The 19,841-nt window shown below is 45.1% G+C and overlaps 3 protein-coding genes across 5 annotated transcripts in view; 1 reads left to right on the top strand and 2 right to left on the bottom strand.

The window, feature by feature from the left end:
* Positions 1 to 142: 142 nt before the first annotated feature.
* LOC108244957 (ADP-ribosylation factor 1) lies at positions 143 to 2,580 on the bottom strand. Its single transcript, XM_017431529.3, has 6 exons — positions 2,316 to 2,580; positions 1,831 to 1,911; positions 1,636 to 1,745; positions 1,221 to 1,292; positions 920 to 1,042; positions 143 to 777 (listed from the first exon to the last, which is right to left on the bottom strand). Exons 1-6 carry the CDS (start codon positions 2,380 to 2,382, stop codon positions 691 to 693), a joined length of 540 nt encoding a protein of 179 aa, XP_017287018.1. The 5' UTR covers positions 2,383 to 2,580; the 3' UTR covers positions 143 to 690.
* Positions 2,581 to 4,399: 1,819 nt separating this feature from the next.
* LOC108244956 lies at positions 4,400 to 8,952 on the top strand. Of its 3 annotated transcripts, none has more exons than XM_017431527.3 (5): positions 4,400 to 5,101; positions 5,949 to 6,155; positions 7,147 to 7,427; positions 7,556 to 7,621; positions 8,351 to 8,952. In XM_017431527.3, exons 1-5 carry the CDS (start codon positions 5,038 to 5,040, stop codon positions 8,657 to 8,659), a joined length of 927 nt encoding a protein of 308 aa, XP_017287016.1. In that variant the 5' UTR covers positions 4,400 to 5,037; the 3' UTR covers positions 8,660 to 8,952. The 3 variants fall into 3 exon arrangements, with proteins under 3 accessions (XP_017287016.1, XP_017287015.1, XP_017287017.1); XM_017431526.3 differs by having other exon boundaries at positions 4,710 to 5,104; XM_017431528.3 differs by having other exon boundaries at positions 4,759 to 5,104; positions 7,556 to 7,683.
* A 1,565-nt stretch (positions 8,953 to 10,517) lies between these two features.
* The window catches only part of dennd6aa (DENN/MADD domain containing 6Aa), an 11,913-nt gene continuing 2,589 nt past the window's right edge, over positions 10,518 to 19,841 (bottom strand). The window contains exons 3-19 of the mRNA XM_017431530.3: positions 18,829 to 18,871; positions 17,105 to 17,217; positions 16,935 to 17,015; positions 16,627 to 16,732; positions 15,922 to 16,001; positions 15,780 to 15,839; positions 15,644 to 15,699; positions 14,996 to 15,118; positions 14,824 to 14,919; positions 14,518 to 14,612; positions 14,242 to 14,307; positions 14,073 to 14,137; positions 13,191 to 13,280; positions 12,950 to 13,113; positions 12,770 to 12,872; positions 12,297 to 12,371; positions 10,518 to 12,092 (exon numbers count right to left, since the gene is read on the bottom strand). Of these exons, the coding sequence (XP_017287019.1) occupies positions 11,961 to 12,092; positions 12,297 to 12,371; positions 12,770 to 12,872; positions 12,950 to 13,113; positions 13,191 to 13,280; positions 14,073 to 14,137; positions 14,242 to 14,307; positions 14,518 to 14,612; positions 14,824 to 14,919; positions 14,996 to 15,118; positions 15,644 to 15,699; positions 15,780 to 15,839; positions 15,922 to 16,001; positions 16,627 to 16,732; positions 16,935 to 17,015; positions 17,105 to 17,217; positions 18,829 to 18,871 (1,548 nt within the window). The 3' untranslated portion in view covers positions 10,518 to 11,960. The remainder of the gene's footprint in view (positions 12,093 to 12,296; positions 12,372 to 12,769; positions 12,873 to 12,949; positions 13,114 to 13,190; positions 13,281 to 14,072; positions 14,138 to 14,241; positions 14,308 to 14,517; positions 14,613 to 14,823; positions 14,920 to 14,995; positions 15,119 to 15,643; positions 15,700 to 15,779; positions 15,840 to 15,921; positions 16,002 to 16,626; positions 16,733 to 16,934; positions 17,016 to 17,104; positions 17,218 to 18,828; positions 18,872 to 19,841) is intronic.

Raw genomic sequence — 19,841 nt, 5'->3', positions numbered from 1 at the left:
TGAGGAGTGCGTCAGTGACGGGGTTGAAAGATTCCACGCTCCCGTTAAAGAGGTAAAACTGAAGAACATGGAAAAAATGCTCCTTGAACAGATTTTCTGGGAGTCTAATCAAACAGCATCTTTAATAAAAGGCAGACAAACATAACTACCATAATACCTTTATTTTAAAATCCATTCAAAGATGATTTTAACAATAAATATACATTCTCATAGAAAGATCAAAGTAATGCAAGGAAGGAAAAACAAAAAGCTACAAGCAGACAGATAAGGTACAGAATAAAGTGCAGAAACTTCATTTTTTATGTTTCCAGTTGATTCCAAATTAAATCCTCAGACTTGTAGCTCAGAAACACGGAGGAGTCCGAACCACCGGGCCCAAAGTTCACTTCCTCCCAGAAAACTCATCCAGTCCTCCAAACCTCTGAGTTTCTGAGAAGTTTAGTTTTTATAGCAGCAACATTTAAATAAAGCAGTCGGCCCAAAGCTGGAAAGATTTCTCATCTTCAGCTGATCCTGATCAGAACTGATCTCAGATGAAAGGAGGAGGAAACTCTCCTGATGTCACTTCCTGTAAACTGTTGGGCTTCAGCTGGGAAGATCTTTGCTTCTCCTCCTGGATCCATGGACCCCGACCGCCCGGCGTGTTTAAAGACCGTCAGGAAGCGCCATAAATCGGAGAACCTTTGGCTGCTACTTCTTCAGGATCTGGTTGGAGAGCCAGTCCAGACCTTCGACCAGACCGGCGCCGCTGACGGCGCAGGAGGCCTGGACGAACCACTGCTCGGACACACGGAGAGACTGAATCAGCAGCCAGAAGATACGAACGACATGTCTGCAGCTCTCTGACGTTCTACAAGCAGAAGTCAGTGACGGTAAACCCTGAAAGCATCGCCGTCAGTCAGCCGCAGGAGATACGTACCGGCTGCGGGGCTCCTGATAGGCCCAGAGCCTCGCTGATGTCACTGACCGACATGGCTCGGGGCAAATCCTGCTTGTTGGCAAAAACCAGAACAGAGACCCCCCTCAGCTCATCCTCCTCCAGCTGCGAAACACAAACCAGAGGTCTGTCAGGTCAGCCAACCGAAGCCTAAATTACATCCTTTTTATTTCCTGTTTCCTTAAATAATTCAGGATGATGTCAAAACAGACTGACTGAAGTTAACTTACAGGAAGGTTAAAGATGTAAACTCGGATTAAAAATAAAAGACTTTGTTCCTTACCATCATGTGCAGCTCATCTGCAGCCTCTTTAATCCTCTCAGGGTCATTGCTGTCCACCACAAAAATCAAACCCTGAAGACAAACGGACGGAGAACAGAGATCTGGGTTTTATTCATCTCAGAAGGGACAACGTGCTGATACACAGACGTGGACAAATTAGTTTGTATTCTTTATTTAAAGAAAGAAAAAACTATAAAGGTTCAAATGGTTCTCCTAGAAAAGACTGAAACTAATGTGTCCACAGGGACATGTCCTGGAATCAGTCAGCCTGCCTGTTTAAAGGCGGACAGGTAGTCACAGGGCTGTTTGGGATCATGGTGTGTCCCACACTGAACATGGAGGACAGGAAGCTGAGGACAGAGTTGTCTCAGGAGCAGCAGGTTGAAGGTGAAGCAGCAGGAAGCAGCAGGTTTACCTGCGTGTTGGTGTAATAATGTCTCCACAGAGGTCTGATGATGGTCTGACCGCCGACGTCCCAGACTGTGAAACTGATGTTCTTATACTCCACCGTCTCCACGTTAAAACCTGCACACACACACACACACACACACACACAGGTCAGTACGAGTTATCGTGTTATTTCCTCCGCAGCGTAAACACATCGACTCACCGACAGTCGGGATGGTGGTGATGACCTCGGCCAGCTTCAGTCGGTACAGGAGAGTCGTTTTACCTGCTGCGTCCAGACCCACTACACAAACACACACACACACACACACACACACTGTTAAACAAATCGGATGATTCACTGTAATAATGGGAGCTATAATTTATCTAAAAAAAGGACTGAAACTGGGTGAAAAAGCAAACTAAGTGGAAAAAAATACATTAAAAAGCCTAAAAATCACTTAAAAATGTGTTTACTTTGAAGGAAATCATAAAGAAATAAAAGCTGATTAAAACTTTTGGCACATTAGTGTATGACAATGAAAATAATCTGATTTTAACAAATAAAAACAGGTTAAATAAGCTTCTGTTTATATTTAAATGTTATATGCAGACATAATATTTTTATTTAAACAATAAACAAGTGTACTATCATCAACAAGAATAATAACTTTGTAATGATGATAAAGAGGATAAATTAAATCTCACCCATTAAAATCCTGATGGGAGTCTTGGAGGTGAACCTGGAGAAAATGGCGGAGATGATGACACCCATGGCGGTTCAGGAAGGAGCCTCAGGTCAGAAGCTTCCCCGGGATCAGTGACTGCTCCTCGGCCCCTCCGTGTCCGTGTTTTATACCCCCGCAGCCGGCTGTGTGTGTCCGTGTCCTCCATGCTGTCATCCCGGCTGCTGTCAGCTCGGTACACGGTGGAAGCTGTAAACACCGCTGCTGACACCGGAAACCACTGGGAACGTCACTTCCGCCCGCGCGAATTTATTTATTTCTTTTAAAAACTGTATTTAAGCATTTTAATATTTGTCTATTTCTTTATATGACCGATTGGTTGACTGAAAATTTAAATAAAAAATAATAAATAACTAAAAGAAAATTAAAACTAATACATCGCTGAGATTACCGGAAACTACTAAAGACGTAACTTCCGCCCACTTCAATCCTTTAAAAATAAAACAAATGTATTTCTAATCTTTTAAAAATAAAATAACCTGTATTTAAACATTTGTTCTTCCTGTGTTCGTTTGTTTGTTTGACTGATTGATTGACTCAAAATGTAACAAAAAACTAAAAGAAAGTTAAAACTAATACGTCGCTGCCTTTACCGGAAACTACTTAGGACGTAACTTCCGCCTACCTTAATCCTTTAAAACTAAAATAACCTGTTTGAAAACATTTGTTATATTTGTTTGTTTGTTTTACTGCTTGATTGACAGAAAAGAGCACAAAAAGAGAACATTTTAAAGATATTTATCAGTTGCTTTCTCATATTTTATTATGATTATTGAACCATCTTCAGCTGTTTCTGTCTGAATGCTGCAGCTGAATCCATCCGTTTTGGCTTATTTACTGAAGAATTAAAGTTTGTTTGTGAATCATATTTTATCAGTTATTCTCGAGGGCCTCACAATAAAGAATCTGCTGAATGAATTACAAACACTTTACGGTCAAACTAAAGAAGCGAGCTGTTGGTACGCACAGAGAGGAAATGTTCTTTAAGTTCTGAACGTCAGGATTTTCTGGTCTTGCTGACTGAACCACAACAAAAACAAAAGTTCCTCTGAAGGGTTTACCTCAACAGGACTGAAATCAAGCTTCTGAACAGGAATTTCAAATATATTTACAGCGAGTCAAAGGTTAAACTGTTTTTTTGATTATATTATATTGATCCTGAGCTTGATTTGACTCCAGCTATCAGGCCTCAAAGTTCTTTTTTTTGGCACGAAGGGTTAACGCTGCGCCTTCTTTAGGCGTGTGATGAAACATGTTGGCAGCAGCGATGTGTTTAAAAACACAAAGTCTTCCTATAAACCCTCCCAGTCAGGCTCAGGAACAGAGGAAGGCCAAACTTCCTGAAGATCAGTGTAGGCTTTTTGGTAAATCCCATTCTGATGTAAAATATGACCCATTACTGCATGAAAGGTACTTATAGTTGCTATTTTTAGGTAGTTTATGTCTGTTTTTGTTTAAAACAATCAGCTTTAACATATGTAATAAATACTTTCAAATATTCCTCTATCATTATGTGATATATGAGAACGTAGTTCCTCTTTTCAGAGGAGAAAAAAATGCTTTTAGAACCGTCAAAGGAGAACCCAATACTTCAGCCTGAAGCTCACAGCCTGTAATGTTTTGTTACCCTAGGGGACAGGGATTAACCAATCAGCTTCAGATTTAGGTTGTTCAATCCCACCATCACACACAACGATCAGTGAGGATTTGGAAATATTTGCTCTTTATTTGCCAAAGTTACCGAGGGGGAACCAAATATTTCCCCCTGTATAACATGGGAACAAATTAATTTACCAACAAGTCCTGAACTGTGTTTATTTCACTCATCATGGACAACAAGTTCTATGGATTTGGGGGGGGACCAAAAAATCAGGAACAGATATTCATGGGGAACACCGAACGCCACCTGTTATTTCTGCCGTCAGCAGGTTGAAACAAACAGAAAGTCCCACTGCTTTGTGTTCGAGCCGCAGAGAAGAGGAAGAACTCAAACAATCCAGAGGAAAGTTCACAGAAGCAGACTCTGACCTTTGTCTCTTTAAAGGCAAACAAGACGTTTCTGTTTGTTTTGTTACAGGTTCTGGGGAAAAAACAAAAAAACCAAAAGTGTCTACTTTGAAATGGAAACAAAAACAAAATGAAATGTTGGAAAATTAAGTTTAGTAGCTGATCGGGTTGATTATCAGCAGGTCAGAGAGAGGAGCGGCGAGAAAAAGAGCTTTTAGAGGTAAAGACGAGCAGAGGAGCAATCTTTAAAGAGCCAAAGAACAGGTTCTGGTTCTGGTTCTGCTCAGGAACACTGTCTGTAAACACAGTTCACCGGGCCGTCCACAGATGCTGCTTAAAGCTCTATCAGGCGAAGAAGAAGCCAGATGTGAACAGATGTGTCTCCTCTGGACCAAAGAGGAGAACTATTCTGAGGTCAGCCTGCCTCTCTGATGGTATGGGGGTGCATTAGTACCTCTGGAAAGGCTTCATTGATGCAGAGGTCCCCCCCTCCCCCATCCTGGTTTCCCGTTTGTCCGCTCTGATCAGGAAGTCGAGCAGCAGAGAAACGAAACTGAGACGTACGAGCTCAGAGCGGCATTTAAAGGAGCCGAACAGCAGCCAAAGCCATCAGCTTCCAGCCGGAGAGGACGCACCGAGACCTCCTGCAGAGCCCAGAGATCCTGATCAGGGTGAGGATGAAGCTGCTCCTCTTCTTCACGGCGGCGGTCATCATGACCTGCGGATCAGCCGATGAGTCCAGTGGTGAGAAATTAAAGATTCCTTCAAAATAAAGCTTCATGTTCAGAATCGGCTTGGCTCTTCCACCTGCAGCTGTTTTTTTTTTAAATAATAAGTTTTAATATTTTTATTTTCAACAAACACAAAGTTTTCCTCCCGACTTCACGGAGATTTAAGGTTTAAAGAGTCTGAAAAGTGTTAAAGTTCAGTTCAGAAGAAACAAGAATTCCAAAACCGTCAGACTGGAAGAACAACAAAACTACCAGTTGAAGTGGGTGTGGCTTCAGCCCATTTAACCCCTTAGGGCCCAAACCTTTAGCTGTTTCAGCTGTTCCAAAGACGGAGCCGCAGATCCCCCCTTTAAACACAACTTTAGCTTCTTACAGACAATTTAAACACTTTAAAAACAGAAAATATTTTAAAACTTTATAATTTCGGCTAAAATGCAGCTCAAACAAGCAGAACAAAAGCTAAAATGATCAGATCACGAGCTGAAAGCTAACACGTGCAAAACAGTAGCTATATGCTAAACCCAACAAAGCAGTAGCTAAAAGCTAAAATAAGAAAAAACTGTAGCTAAAAGCCAAAATAAGCAAATATTAGCTAAAGGCTAAAATGATCAGATCAGGTAGGGTTAGGGTCTCCTCAGGGTTTGAGGAGACCCTGAGGAGGGTTTGCTAAGCCCAACAAAGCAGTAGCCAAAAGCTAAAATAAGCAAATATTAGCTTAAGGCTAAAATGATCAGATCAGGAGCTGAAAGCTGAACCCAACAGAACAGTAGCTAAAAGCTAACAGCAAACACAGCCAGGTCCGGGACACTGAGGGACAGGGTCTTTGCTGTTTATCTGTCTTTCTGTTTGTCCTTCAGCTGATTCAGGACAAGACCTGAAGGGGAAAATGTTCACTTTGTCCAACTATGGAGGAGGGCTGGTGTTCTACTCCCCTGATCTGCCCCCGCCCTGGTTGTCTACAACGTCATACTCAGAATGGACAACAACAACAACCAAAGCCCCAACAACAACAACAACCAGACGCCCCCCCACCACCACATGGACCACAGCTTCTCCCACCAGAGGTAACAGCCGTCACACATTCATGGTTGACTCTTTACTGACCTGTTGACGTGTTTGTTTGTTTGTTTCCCCTTCAAACAAACAAACAAACAAACATCTCAACAACTGAAACGGTTTGTCTCGCTGGTCGTTCAGCAGCTTCTTCAGTTTTTATCATTTTAAATCAAAAAGGTCAAAATCTTCATCATGGATTTAAACCACTGGAGGGCAGAAGAGATCAAAAAGATCTGCAGCAGTTCATGTTTTTACGGACATTTTTACAAACTTTCAGCCTTTTTTTGAGGAATGATTTATTTTCAGACTTTTTATTTTGTGTTTAGTTTAATCAGCTCTTCTAACTCCATCGATCACTTTATATAAAAGCGTTTTTATTATGATAAATAAACGCTTAAAAATAAATAAAGACAAATATTTCTGTTCTAAAACTGGTAAAAGTTGAATTTAAAAGATGAATAAAATAATTTTATTTATCAAAACTTTAAAGTCTGGTTTTATTTTTGGTCATTTTTTTGTTTATTTTCTACACATTTTAAAGCCATTCTTTGTGATCATTTTACAGGTTTTTGCAGATTTTTTTAGTGTTTTTATGCGTTTCCCTCCACCAAGGAGGGTCTGTCTCTCTGTCTGTCCATCCGTCCATCCATCTGTCCGTCCATCCATCTGTCCATCTGTGGACAAGATTCCTTAAAAAATTCTGAAGGATTTTCAGGAAACGAAGGATTAGATTCTGGTGGCGATCCGGTCAAACCGTAACGTATGAATGTCAAACTGGACACCTCGTGGGTCGAGGGTGATGCCTAGTGATTTAAAGGTCAAAGGTCACAGGTGACCCTTATGTGACCTCCTCCGAGGAACTCGTGTCTTCGGTTCTGTCCGACCACGATCTGGATCGCACCACTGTTTGTTGGCGCTCTGAGTGCTTCTCGTTTTTATGCGTGTCTTTCCCTCGTGTCTCATTCTGTGGACGTCCTCTCGACCCGTGTCCCCCTGCAGGTGTCTCGGTGTGTCTTCGGTACGTCAGCAGCTCACAGGACGTCTCCATCTTCACCCTCAGCCCGTCCACCACCCCCATGAGGCTCGCCACCAACGGACTCGACTCCTACTATCTGTCCTTCAACGATTACAACAGCGTGTCTCTGCGGACCGACGTCCCCTGGACCAACATCAATCTGAACATCTGGACCAGCATCTGCCTCACTGTGGACACCGTGAAGAGTGTAGTCCAGGTGTTCAATGGCCCCATGATGAGCTACAGGAAACTGATGACCTACAGGGTGAGGACAAACAATCAGACAGAAAATGTAATTTCTCTGGTTTAGACACAAAATGGCTGCTTTGTGATGATGTGTTTTCCTGTAAACTGTTGCCTCCATCTCTAATCTCGTCTCTGCTGTGTGTTCAGTATTCCTGGTCAGGGGAGCCTGTGATTGATTTCACAGGGTTTGAAGGGCAGCTGACAGACGTCCAGGTGTGGAATTATCCTCTCTGTTTTAAGGAAGTCTTTTACTTCATGACCTACGGTTCATACGGGTAGGACTCTGTGTGTGTGTGTTGGGCAGTGAGGATCATGGCTTTAAAGGGGAAATGAACAGTGTTTTAAAATGAAAATAAAGTTAGTTTTCGCTGTCTGGAGGTGAAACTCCTCGCAGACGGTGTGACATCATCGTAAAGCTCGAGGGTTCCTCTGGTGAAACGTGGGGCTCCAGTTTAAAAATAACGTTTTTTCAAAGCGCTCCTCTTCTTCTTCTGCTTCCATTTCCCCTGATACACGCGGCGACAGTAACCTCCTCAGCCTCCTGCAGCGGTCCGCCACAGCTGGCCCCACCTCCTTCTGAGGAGGTGACTCCGCCCACAATCATCCCACAGAAACTCTAAAAACTAATCGTTAACGTCTGAAACCAGAGAAACGGACACTGGAGGGTTTGATGATGGTGATTAACTAAAAGAAAAACAGAAAAACTCTTATTTTGATATTTTATTTCATTTCCTCTTTAAAGCTCCTTCTGTCAGCTCTTCATTAAAGAACATAAATGAAGAACATTTCGTTCCACATTTAGCTCTAAGATCTAACTTTCTTCAGGGTTTGGGGTAATAAGACCTGACCCCACAAATTATTGTTATTTTAGACCAAACTGACTTGTTTCCCATTGATTGAAGACATTTAATGATTCGATTTTACACCGTTCTGTGTTTCCAGTCTGTACCAAGGAACCGTGCTGAGCTGGTCCAACATCAAGTTCTCCATCAGAGGCAGAACCGTGATGGAGGACAGCTACGAGCAGCTGATGAAGCAGCCGGCCCGCAGCCCGAAGCGAGGAGGTCATCCGAGGTGGAAGAAGGTTCTCAGCATGAAGAAGAGCAGAAGAACCGGGAGAACGATGATGTAATGAAAGTAGGAAGAGCCAGAGAATCAACGAGAATCAGAATATTAAACACTTTAATCTGTGGAGGCATCTGCAGACTGATTACGTGTTTTTTAAAAACTTTCTGCCTTAATAAGAGTTAAAGGAACCGTACGGGTGAAGGTTCTTCTTCTCAGCATCACATTTACTCCCTTTGTGTCTGATTTGAGTGATTTTTCCCAAATGAGGAGCAGAACCTGGGCGACCGGAGGTTTAGATACTCCTCCATGAAAAGAGTTCCTGTTTGTTAAACTTTAAACCCTCAGTCAGGACGAAGACAGAGAGAGCTCAAATGTTTTGTTGAGATATTTGAAGGATCTGAGAGTCGTGGGTTAGATTTTACAAACTACAGCTGTAATCTGTCTCTTCATGCATTAAATTTACTTTCCAAACTCAACGAATCTGTTGATTCTTCTATAAAACTAAAAAAACAATCCATCTATCCATCCATCATCGGGTCCTGGAGGCTCCAGGTCCGTCTGATCCTCCTGACGGATCCAGAAGTGGATCTACGGTCCACAATCTGGGTCTGCCTCACGGAGTCCTTCATGTTGGACCACCTCCGCTGACTCCCTTCGGTGAGGAGGAGCAGCCGGTCCGTTTGAATCCAGGACCTCCTTCTTCCGGCTCAGATACAAACCTGGTGACCACAGGTGAGGGATGGACTGTAGACGGAGGAACAGATCGGAGGAACGCCCTCATGGCTGCAGACGAGGTCCTGATCTGGAAGTCCATCTTTTCCCTCCTCATCATCACCTGAAGCAGCGGCGTCCAGTCCTGGTCCTGGTCCTGGAGGACTACCGTCCTGCAGGTTTTAGATGTTTCTCTGCTCTTCAGAAGGTCTTCAGGTTCTGCAGAAGCCTGTTGATCACAGCAGAGAAACATCTAAAACCTGCAGGACTGTGGTCCTCCAGGACCAGGACCAGGACCGGACGCCCCTGACCTAAAGACTCCCAGACACTCGAGCTCCTCTGAGACTCACCCCCGACCCAGAGGGAGAACCGTGACCTCTGACCCTCGTCCCAGCGCATGCTGAAGGTCAAGACGCCAACAGAACCACATCATCTGCATCATCCACCGGTCCATTGGTCCATCGGTCCATTAGTCCACTGGTTCATTGCTCCATTGGTTCACCGGTCCACTGGTCCTCCTGGATCTGAGGCTCCACAATCGGAGCCTCATCATAGAAAGAACTGTTTGTCCCTCATTCAACAGATTTCTGTACAAAACAGTTTAATTACAGCTCAGAATAAAATTCTTACAAATAATAAACTTGCAGATGTCGTTCAGCCTGTTGTTACTCAGGATTATTTATAAAACATCCTTTAAAAAACTAAATAAAACAGGTTGAAAGGTGTTAAAGTGTTTTATATTTTTATTGCTCTGCATTGTCACACGGGGCGGTTTTTAAATTACTTTTATTTTAAAAATCCAACATTATAGTTTAGCATTGAACACATTTTCTTTCAAAATAAAAGTCCGTCGTGGTTCCATTGATCTGCTGTTGGTTGAGAGGATTTTATTTTTCCCTCCTCACCGATAAAAACAACTAAATCTGAAGTTGAATCAACATTTTAAGAGCGGAACATGAATTTGTGCGGGTCTGCGCTCGACGTAAACAGAGCGGGTCGTAGTCTGAGTGTAAACAGACACAGACAGGCGGTGGCGCTCGGCGTTTTAACTTCTTTTTATATTTTACTCAACAGATCTGAGCATTCGAACGGCCGGATGTTCGTTGACCCGTCTTCAGTCACTTCGGCCGTTTTTTTTAAATCACGCCGCCGCTTTGCAGCCGATTCACGACCTCTGCTTTCAGATCTTCAATCCAACGACACGAAAGGCGTCGATCTGAACAGAATATTGTTCAGATTTCACTCCAGACGGGTCTTCATGACTCGGAGAAGAGCATCTTTACGCCGACACGTCTCCGGGAGGCTTTAAGGCTCGTTTTATAAACCGATATCAGACAAAAAGAGTTTTATAAGTTTGTGTTTTTGCACCGATTTTACATTCATGACCACAAGAAACTCGTCTGTGAGGTCAGATTTACTAAATCCAACAGAAATCAGCCGAAAAGTTTGATTTGTGAAGATAAACGTGAGAGAAGAGCAGCTAGTGTTTCTCATCTGAGCAGTTTTTACACAAAGCACCACAAAAGGGTTTTATTTTCCTCCTTAAACAGTAAAAAGGAGCCCGACTAACATAGTTCAGTTTTACATTTAGTTACATATTTGTTGTTTTAACGCTGCTCAGTGAAAAGATTTCAGTCAGGAGGAAATAACTGCTGTCAGAAAGGTTAAAATATGAGGTGAAATTTAAATGATTTGGTTTAAAAATCAAAGTGTGACATGTGAGGATGAGTAAGAAATAATCCAACATGATTAAACATCAAATATAACAAGCCTAATTAAAGATTATTGCTTCTTTTCGAGGTAAAAGCTTCATTTAAAACCAGAATCTTTATTTTCCTGTTTTAAAACGACGCTCAAATGTGTCATAATTCTACTTTAAGAGCTTTTTTTTTTAAACAAAAACTTATTTACTGATGAAAACGTTTCCCAGGCGACCCATCAGATGATTTTTAAACTTTTTAGAGACGTTCAAATTCAGCCTCAGACAAAAAAAAAAACACAAAACACAAACTTGTTTAAAGTTCAGGACTTTCAGGATAATTCAGAACATATCCTCAGCCTGTTGTCACAGATATGTGACATGAATGGGTTAATTAATGATTAATTAATTGGTTAATTAGTTAAGGCTCATCAGTTTCATCACTTCTTCTTATTGGGCTGCTGGTGGTTCATGTTGTGTGGAGAGGAGGATGATAAAGTGTTGCTATAATGCACTGCTTGGTTCTGCTCCGGTCAGTTTGTTTGCATAAAGTGTGTGTGTGTGTGTGTGTGTGTGTGAGATGGGCACACTGGTCCTGGTAGCGTGAAGTGCACTTATTTAAAAAAACAAAAACTGTCTTTATAATAAATGAAAACTGCATCAGACGGCAGCCGCAAGTTAAAAAAAAAAAAAATCAAAGAGTTCAAAAGTAAAAACCGTCAAGGGTCAAAGGTCATCGGGGGTCATTGTCCTGTTCGTTTTTGCTCACAGGTTGCCTCCGGACCCCGACAGGCCTTCAGGTGGGACCCGATGCGACGTGGTGATGGATTAAAAACAGATCCGGTGCTCCTGTCTTTGTTCTAAGAGAGTTCCAGGAGGCGTGGCCTGACAGGTCTGACCCGGTCCGGTCCGGTCCCGACCCGGTCCCGCCCATACGACCCCCCCGGTGATCACGGAGCCATCAGGGTTCAGTCTGACCCCCCCACTGAGCCGCTACAGCAAAAACCACTGAAGCTCCAACCTGGACCCAGGACCCGTTTCAGCTCAGGTTAGCAGACCGCAGGGGGTCAAAGGTCACGGCGTGGGGGGCTTGTGGAGGATCCCCTGCAGGTCCTCAGGTAAGGCCAGGATGACTGCGTCGATGTGGGCCCTCAGTTTGGTCAGGGTCCCCGGGCGAAGCGGGAGCTGCTCCGTCTCTGCCTGGCTCTGCGGCGACACGAGAGTTCGATGAGCGTTCATGCGTTCATCGTTCACACATTCACTGTTCACACCGTCACCGTTCACACAGTCACCATTTAACATGGTCACCGTTCACCGTCACAGTTCACACCGTCCACACGTTCACCGTTCACACAGTCACTCTTCACCCATTTACACGTTCACCGTCCTGCGTGAGGAGTTTTTACCAACCAGCTTATCTTTCAGCTTCAGCACCAAATCCACGGCCTCCACCTCCGTGTGCTTCTGAATCCTCTGCTGCAGGTCCTGCAGACGAAGCGGGACAAACGGGACAAACGGGTGAGACAGGCGGACAGAAGACGTGGCGTGGGGGCTCTATTGTACCGACGTCACTCAGGAGCAGCGTTTCCTGGACGCTCGCAGGGATTTAACCGTCCGCCGGTGTGTTCTGCACTGTTGCTCAGAATCTGAGTTTGGACGGTTTTTGTTTGATCTCTGCTGTTTTTTCCATTTATTTAATTAAAGAATTAAAAACTAACTGTGTCTTTGTGAGAAGCTGCTGGAAACAAAGAGCCTCTAAAGGATCTGAATCTTCTGTTCCGTGTCGACATGTTAGGAGCCTTTTTTCTGCCTGCATGGATTATCGTTAGGAGCGGAGTAAATCTGATGATAGCTGAACTGATCTTCCTCCTCCTCCTCCTCACCTCCTCACACAGAGCCTCGAGGTGCAGAGCCTCCAGCTTCTGGGTCATCTCTCGTTTCCGGCTGCGGAACCAGCCATCGAAGTTGGGAGACTTCAGAAAGTGCCTGAAACCCAAAGAGGATCCGGTTCCAGAACATCGTTTCAATCCGAGCTGAAAAACTGAACCCTTCGAACCAAAGACCTGTAGAGTCCAATCCAGTCTCCCTTCAGTCGGGACGTCAGCTGAGGCCCCGCCTTCTCCAGAGTCTTCATGAAGTCCTGCTGGTTGAAGGCTCGGATCTGAGGAGGACTCTTCCAGGGGCTGATGGACTTCTGCAGCGGCATCAGACTCGCCACGTACCGCTCCTGCAGGGGAAACAGAACCTGAGCGGCTGGAAGGGAACCGCAGAAGAAGAAGAAGAAGAAGAAGAAGAAGTTGTTACCAGCGGGATGATGAAGCTCTGAGTCAGCTCCAGGAAGTAGCGTCGAAGAATTGCATTCTGGGCCGCCGAGGGTCTCTTTTGCTGAACACCCTGAGAAACACACCGAAGACGAGGAAAACGTTAAACGTGAAGCCGTCACATGCGGCGCTCATGGGCATAAATATGGACGCCGCGCGGAACCAGCAGGACACGTCAAACATGAACGGTTTTAAAAAGGACGACGCAGGTGGACATCTGTCCTGCAGCTGGAGACGTGCAGAGTCCCGCGCTTTAGGGAGAACCGTGACCTCTGACCCTCAGACGCGTCCCAGCGCACGCTAAACGTCGAGACGCCAACAGAACCACATCATCTGCAGAAAGCTGAGACAAGACCCCGAGAGTCCCACACTGGGGACATGTGAGACGTCGTCTCTTGCTTTGGTTACAGCCCCTAAAGTGACCTCGGCACCCCGAACTCCCACAGACCGCCTTAGCAACTCTGCAAGGGTGAAGACCCGGTCCACCGGTCCTCTGGTCCACCGGTCCACAGTCATGCAGAGTCCTGAGCTTTAAACCGCGGTAACGTTAGTTTTCGGACCGATCTGCGCCGACTTCAGAGGCGTAAAAGAGGAATGAACCGAAACCCGAGCGGTCCGACTGAGGCCGGTTCTGTCCCGTTCAGACCGGGACACAGGGAGGACCTTTAACTTCCTGTCAAACAGTCTCTACATAAAGCAGGACCGCTCTCCCTCACTTTCTTCATTCCTGACATTAAAGAAAACACGATTTTTAATCTTTTTTCTTTAGCCGACAGAAAGGCGACGAGGATCCTGAGACCAAAACGTCTCGTCTTTCTGTCCACGCAGGGACAAGCAGAGGAGACGAGGACAGACCCGGTCTTACCTTCTGCAGCTGCTTGATGATTTCTTCATCTTTGTTAAGGTATGGCTTGTAGGCTGTGTACACACCTGGAACAAACAGGTAACGGTCAGCAACGCCGACAGGAACCGTCTGTGGAACCGTAGAACACGTTCCACAGACGGAACGGGGAAAACAAACATGGAGTGTTTACCGGGTTTAGAGTCCAGAGTTTTGAGGTTTTTCAGTTTCTTGACTTTCGTCTGCTTGGTCATCTCTCCTGAGGGGAACAAACATTTTATGAGGAGCTGAGTTCTGGAACCGGTACCAGAAAGCAGCGGTTCTCCGAGGTGGAGGTCCGACTCACAGAACGTTACTGCTGCTCAGCCAGGATCACAGATCGTATCAGAGGTTATAGAAACTAACATTAAATACGGTTCTGATGGGTTCTGGTCCCAGGACTCCGGGATGGAAAAGAGGCGGGGCTTACCTGCTTGCTTCATGTCTCCGATGCGGATGATGTGCGGCCAGTGCTGCAGAGTTTTAGCGAAGAAGGGATTGGTGACTCCCAGGATGACCGACGGCCTGCAGAACAAGCAAACAGGAACGGGTCGATTTGACACGAAGCACAAACATTTCCCTTCTTCGGCCTTTCATCGGCACCGGTTCTGTTCGCCCCTCAGAGGAAAGGACGATTTCCCTTTGTCTCAGATTTCATCGTTAGGGAACGCATGAGGCGATGCGGTTATCTGAATCCCTCGCTCTGTAACCGGACCCGGTAACTGTTTGTACTCACGGCGCCTGCGTTCTGGTCGTGTACTCCTTAAACTCGCTGTCATGGATGGTGAAGTAGGGCCTGAAGTCGCTGCAGTAACGCAGCGGAGAGATGCAGCTGTGAAAAGACACGACAAACACATTAACACGTTTTAATAAACGTGAACGGGTCGTTCTAACCGCCTCCGGCTCACCTGACCAGCGCCAGCACGGTGTCAGACGACTCCGCAGGCGACGGCGCCATGACGACGAGCGCCTCGCCCAGCAGCACCAGCTCCCACAGCATCTGGATGTGGAAGTAAACCGGGAAGAAACACCTGGGCAGAGGACAACGGGTCAACTTTACAGCGTCGCATCAAAATACTCCCAGAAAATCTTAAAAAATAAAAACATTGTTCTGTTTGAAACCTGCAGCAGCAAACTGGCTCCATTTATGTCTACTTATGCCACTCTTAGCTAGCCTTTTGTTATTTTAACTACTATCTAACCTTTAGAAACCTTTAGCTTCTAGCTCGCCTTTTGCTACGTTTCGGTTTCAGCTCATGTTCAGCTTCTTTCAGCTGTATTTCCACAGAAAATGTTTGAAGTTATTTATTCTCTTTCCTACAGGCTTAAAACAGCAGCCGAAGCTAACCGTCAGCTGCAGCTAAAAGGAGCAAACGGACCGTTTCATAACGAGTCACGTGCTTTCAGACGCCGCTCCCGATGAGAACAAACACTGATCGAGCTTCAACGATCAGCCGAAGGCTGTTTGCTGACCTGGAGTCAGTTCGATTAAATCAACACGAGCTGCAGTACCTCCACTGAACAGCAGGTGGAGACCCTAAAACTTGAAGTCTCACCTGAAGAGGTCGACTTCATGGATGGTTGGAAGCACAATGGACACCGAACTGTCACTCTGAAGGAGCAGAAACACAACGTGACCGTAAACAAACGCTCCCAGCCACGAAACAAAAACTCCTCCCCCTGACGGCTCACCTGGGCTGACTGGACCAGCTGGGAGGTTCCTGGTTTGTCGTAACTGGTCGGGATCCGAACCTGCAACACGGTTACCGGTTTCTGTCAGCATAAAGTCAAAGTACACTGATAGTACTACAGCATGCGTAGTTTTCGTGAGTACCTTGATGACAACGCCCATTATGGGCAGCGTGAGGATCCGTCCGGGGTGAGGCGTCGGCCAGCGGTCGATGTCATTACAAGCTGTCAGAAACACACAAAACAGCGATGGAAACCAGAAAATAACCCTTAATATTAAAGAATAAATGCTGATTTATTTACTCTTAATATTTGGTTTCTTGGCAGGACTTAAAAACTAAATAACTGAAGAGTTAAAGAGTAGATGTTAACTCTGTAACGTGAGATATTAAGACTTTTATTGCTGTTATAATGACCTCTTTTGTGCTTTAATAAAACCTGATTCGCAATCAATAAATACCTTTTGTTTATTTCTGTGTCAGCAACTGATGAAGGGTTTTATCAGAAATACAAACCCAGCCTTTTAAACATACAAACAGATGTAATATTTGTTCTACATTCAGTAAAACTTCAAAAGGATAAAGCTGCACATTTGCTCCGAATGAGAACAACCAGGAATAAAGAAAAGGACTTTTCTGATCTCTGAGTCACCAGAAGCTGGTTTCTGAGGACAAGAGCTGGTCTTTATTTTCCGTTTTATCAGAGAAACTAACATTAAAGTGAAGGTCTGACTGCAGCCTCGTCTTCCTCGCCCTTTCTGAAGCATCTGGGCATCGTGAGGTCCACGTTTGTTTTAATGTTTCGGCCACACGGGTGTGTTTTTATGAGTTAATGAAGTGATCAGACTGACCGGCCTCCAGGCAGGGTTCCTGTTTCTCAAAGTATGCAGGAGCCATACTCTTCAGCAGCGAGTGGAAGAAGGTCACGTAGGGCAGCTTACTGATCAGAACCAGGGACTGGAACGAGAACACAAGCACAACCAGAGGCGGAGAAGATCAATCTTCCATTGGAGGAGCATTAAAACTACGATTACTGATATTTCCATGAACCAAACGTGAAGAATTTAACCACAAAGATGTCAGAAAATGATGAAGATGAACAAAAAACGGATTAAATCCAGAAGAAATGATGGGATGGAGTGAAGCTGCGGACTCTGACCTTCTGAAAGTATCCTCTCTTCAGGGATTTATCTCGCACCTGACGGAAGTACACGTAACCGTAGTAATGGCCTTGTTCCCGCTGCAACACAAACTCAGGTTTAACGTCACGCCTGCAGCGGCTCCCTGACTCCGCCCCCTCCCCCCGCGCAGACAAACATGGCCGCCCACCTTCAGGCAGGGCGGCGCGTCCCGATCCGCCGTCTCCAGGAAACAGCCCAGCGACGACTTCCTGTTGGAGCCCTGACGGAAGCGGAAGCAGAACTGTGTGTCGCCATGGCAACCTGCAAACAGCGAGGAGACGGTGACCTTTAACCCCTCCCGCGCCCACGGCGGGTTCAACGAAGCGTAACGTCGAGTCAAACAGGATTAATGTCAGAGCAAACAATCAGAAAACTGACGTAACCCGGAAAGATCGAGTCAAAAACAGAGTTTGCATTTCAGGAATGTTCAGCTGCAGAACGTCGGGAGGAACTTCCTGAGATAAATGTGTCATTTTTATTTTAAATTTAACTTATTCAGTGTAATAAATGTGATTTCAACCTTATTTCGGATCATTTTGAACAGGAGTAGCTGTGAGCCGACGTCTTCAAACCTGACAGAAAACTGAAAACAGATTCTGCGTTCATGAACTTTTTTAAAGTTTTCGCTGCGAATCTGCAGATTAATGTTTGTCTTCCTGATTTTTTTTTTTTGCACAAACAGGAAGAGGAAAAAGGAAAGTGTTCGATGAGTCATTTTACCCCGGCGTGGTCTTTAAACATCCTTAGGCGGGCGGCAGGATGAAACCGGACACCGACGACCCGAGTTAAAGACGGTCGGAACATAAACACAAACCCACTGGGCCAGACTTCAAGGATCTCCGCAAAAAAACCACAAAAACACGCTTCCTGAGAGCCGAAACTCCGTGACGTCACGCTGCTGGGTGGCGTTCAGGAACACTCAGACCGAAGCACGCCATCCGGACCTGAACCCGCTCAACGTCTTTAAAACCCACCAACGATTCTCGATTTTAGAGTCAGCTGTCCAAACTGAAGCTGAACCAAACATAACGTATTTGTGTGTTTGTCTGTCTGTTAGCGAAATATCTTGTGAACAACTGGATAAATTATCAGCGGGTCGCTTTAAAACATCCCGTTTCCTAACAGCCTGCAGAAGATCCACCAGTTAAAGGAGGTTTAATGAGCTCGACACGGTAAAAAGAAACAAAAGCATCTGTTGAGCTGCACGGTAATTTAAGGAGTCTTCAGAATATATCTTTTCTCGTTTAATGTGTTTAATTTTCACCTTCAGAGCACAAAAACCACCCCAGCGACAGCAGGAAAACCCTGCCTTGCTTCTCGTGGATTTCAGGTGAATGATGGGGGCTCCCGTCGAGGCGCTGAGAGCGAGGCCTCCGGTTCTGACGCCTACAGTAGATTTTATAAATATAGAAGCACTGAAAGCGTTTTGTCCTAATCCTGTCTTCGTACTGATGGCAGCAAGTTCCTCATCCTCACCGCCTGCTGACTCACAGCTAACACAAATACACACCTGAAGGGAAACTAACACTCTTGATTCACACCTGATCCCACAGCAGTGTTAGCTCATGTGTGTGTGTGTGTGTGTGTGTGTGCGCGCCTTTTTGTCTCGTAATTCGTTTGAACAACATAATTCACCTTCAAAGGTATCCTCACAGCACCTGTGGGGGCTGAAAGCTAAAATCAAACTAACTTTATTTTTAATTTTTAAAAGAAGTGATTATTTAATTGGACCAGTCAGTTCCAAAGCTAAGTGCCTTGTTCCCACGAGACGAGCTGCTTTTCACAGAACCGTCCAGCTGATCAGCGTTTGAACAAACTCTAAGTCTGACACGTCACGGTGGAGACGAGACAGATACACGTTTAAAAACTCACCTGAGTTGGAGTCAGGAAAGGAAAGGTAGCAGATGCTTGTTTTCTAAAAGAAAAACGACAAAAAGCTGTTATTTAGCGTGTCTGTTCGGGCTGATTTACACAGAATCCATCCATCTTCCACCGCTTCGAGGAGGCAGCAGGTCCAGGAGGGAAACCCAGACCTCCTCCAGCTCCTCCTGGAGGATCCCGAGGTGTTCCCAGACCAGAGAGGACCCAGAATTCCTCCAGAGAGTTCTGGGTCTGCCCCGTGGTCTCCTCCCAGTTGGATGAACCTCCTCAGCTGCCTCCTTTCGACGAGGAGGAGCAGCGGCTCGACTGTTTGAGGCTGAGCCCGGCCGCCCTACAGAGGAAGCTCATTTCAGCTGCTTGGATCCAGGATCTGGTTCTTTGGGTCCTGATCCAAACCTCAGGACCACAGGTAGTGCTGGGCGATATAACGATCCATATCGTGGGGACGATAGAAAAGTGCCTATCGTGATATATTTTCTTCTATCGTCTCTATCATAATTGTATCAATGATTCATGTAAATATTTCATAACGTAGGCTACGACAAATGTATTAGTGTTGTCACTTTGCATACATTCAGTTTATATAAGTGATAAATAGGAAGAAAAAATAACTATTTTGCGAAGAACCTCCGTTTTGCCACATGACCCTGCTTTACGTGTGGGTTTGCAACATGCTTTACGGCAGCAGCTTTCTGTGCGGCCCAGCGGCACACCGTATTCTGTGACCCACCATATATTGTGTCGGCATTTAAGTCATAAGTGCTGAAAGATGGAGACACATGAAGTATCAAGTAGAGACAGCTAGCAGGCAGCCCAAGAAGAAAGACCTTTACCAAAACGAGGGGGACGTCTGTGGTTTGGTTCAAGAAGTCCGACACGGAGCAAAAAAAGGTAATATGCTAACTCTGCTAATGCTAATGCTACCTCTGCTATTAGACTGTTTTCTCATCTGATGCCAACACAACAAACCTCTTCTATCACTTTAAGAAGAACCACGAAAAATA

Source organism: Kryptolebias marmoratus, linkage group LG4 (assembly GCF_001649575.2).
Source record: "Kryptolebias marmoratus isolate JLee-2015 linkage group LG4, ASM164957v2, whole genome shotgun sequence".
Lineage (NCBI taxonomy): Eukaryota > Metazoa > Chordata > Actinopteri > Cyprinodontiformes > Rivulidae > Kryptolebias > Kryptolebias marmoratus.
This window is presented reverse-complemented; position numbering and strand designations above follow the sequence as displayed.

Bases quoted from the DNA above. Each gene is read 5' to 3' on its own strand.
- LOC108244957 (XM_017431529.3), bottom strand. From the start codon at position 2,382: ATGGGTGTCATCATCTCCGCCATTTTCTCCAGGTTCACCTCCAAGACT. The intron at 1,912-2,315 runs GTGAGATTTAAT...GTGTTTGTGTAG, and splicing joins TCCCATCAGGATTTTAATGG to TGGGTCTGGACGCAGCAGGT. The intron at 1,293-1,635 runs GTAAACCTGCTG...GTTTGTCTTCAG, and splicing joins ATTATTACACCAACACGCAG to GGTTTGATTTTTGTGGTGGA.
- LOC108244956 (XM_017431526.3), top strand. From the start codon at position 5,038: ATGAAGCTGCTCCTCTTCTTCACGGCGGCGGTCATCATGACCTGCGGA. The intron at 6,156-7,146 runs GTAACAGCCGTC...GTCCCCCTGCAG, and splicing joins CACAGCTTCTCCCACCAGAG to GTGTCTCGGTGTGTCTTCGG. The intron at 7,622-8,350 runs GTGTGGAATTAT...CTGTGTTTCCAG, and splicing joins GGCAGCTGACAGACGTCCAG to TCTGTACCAAGGAACCGTGC.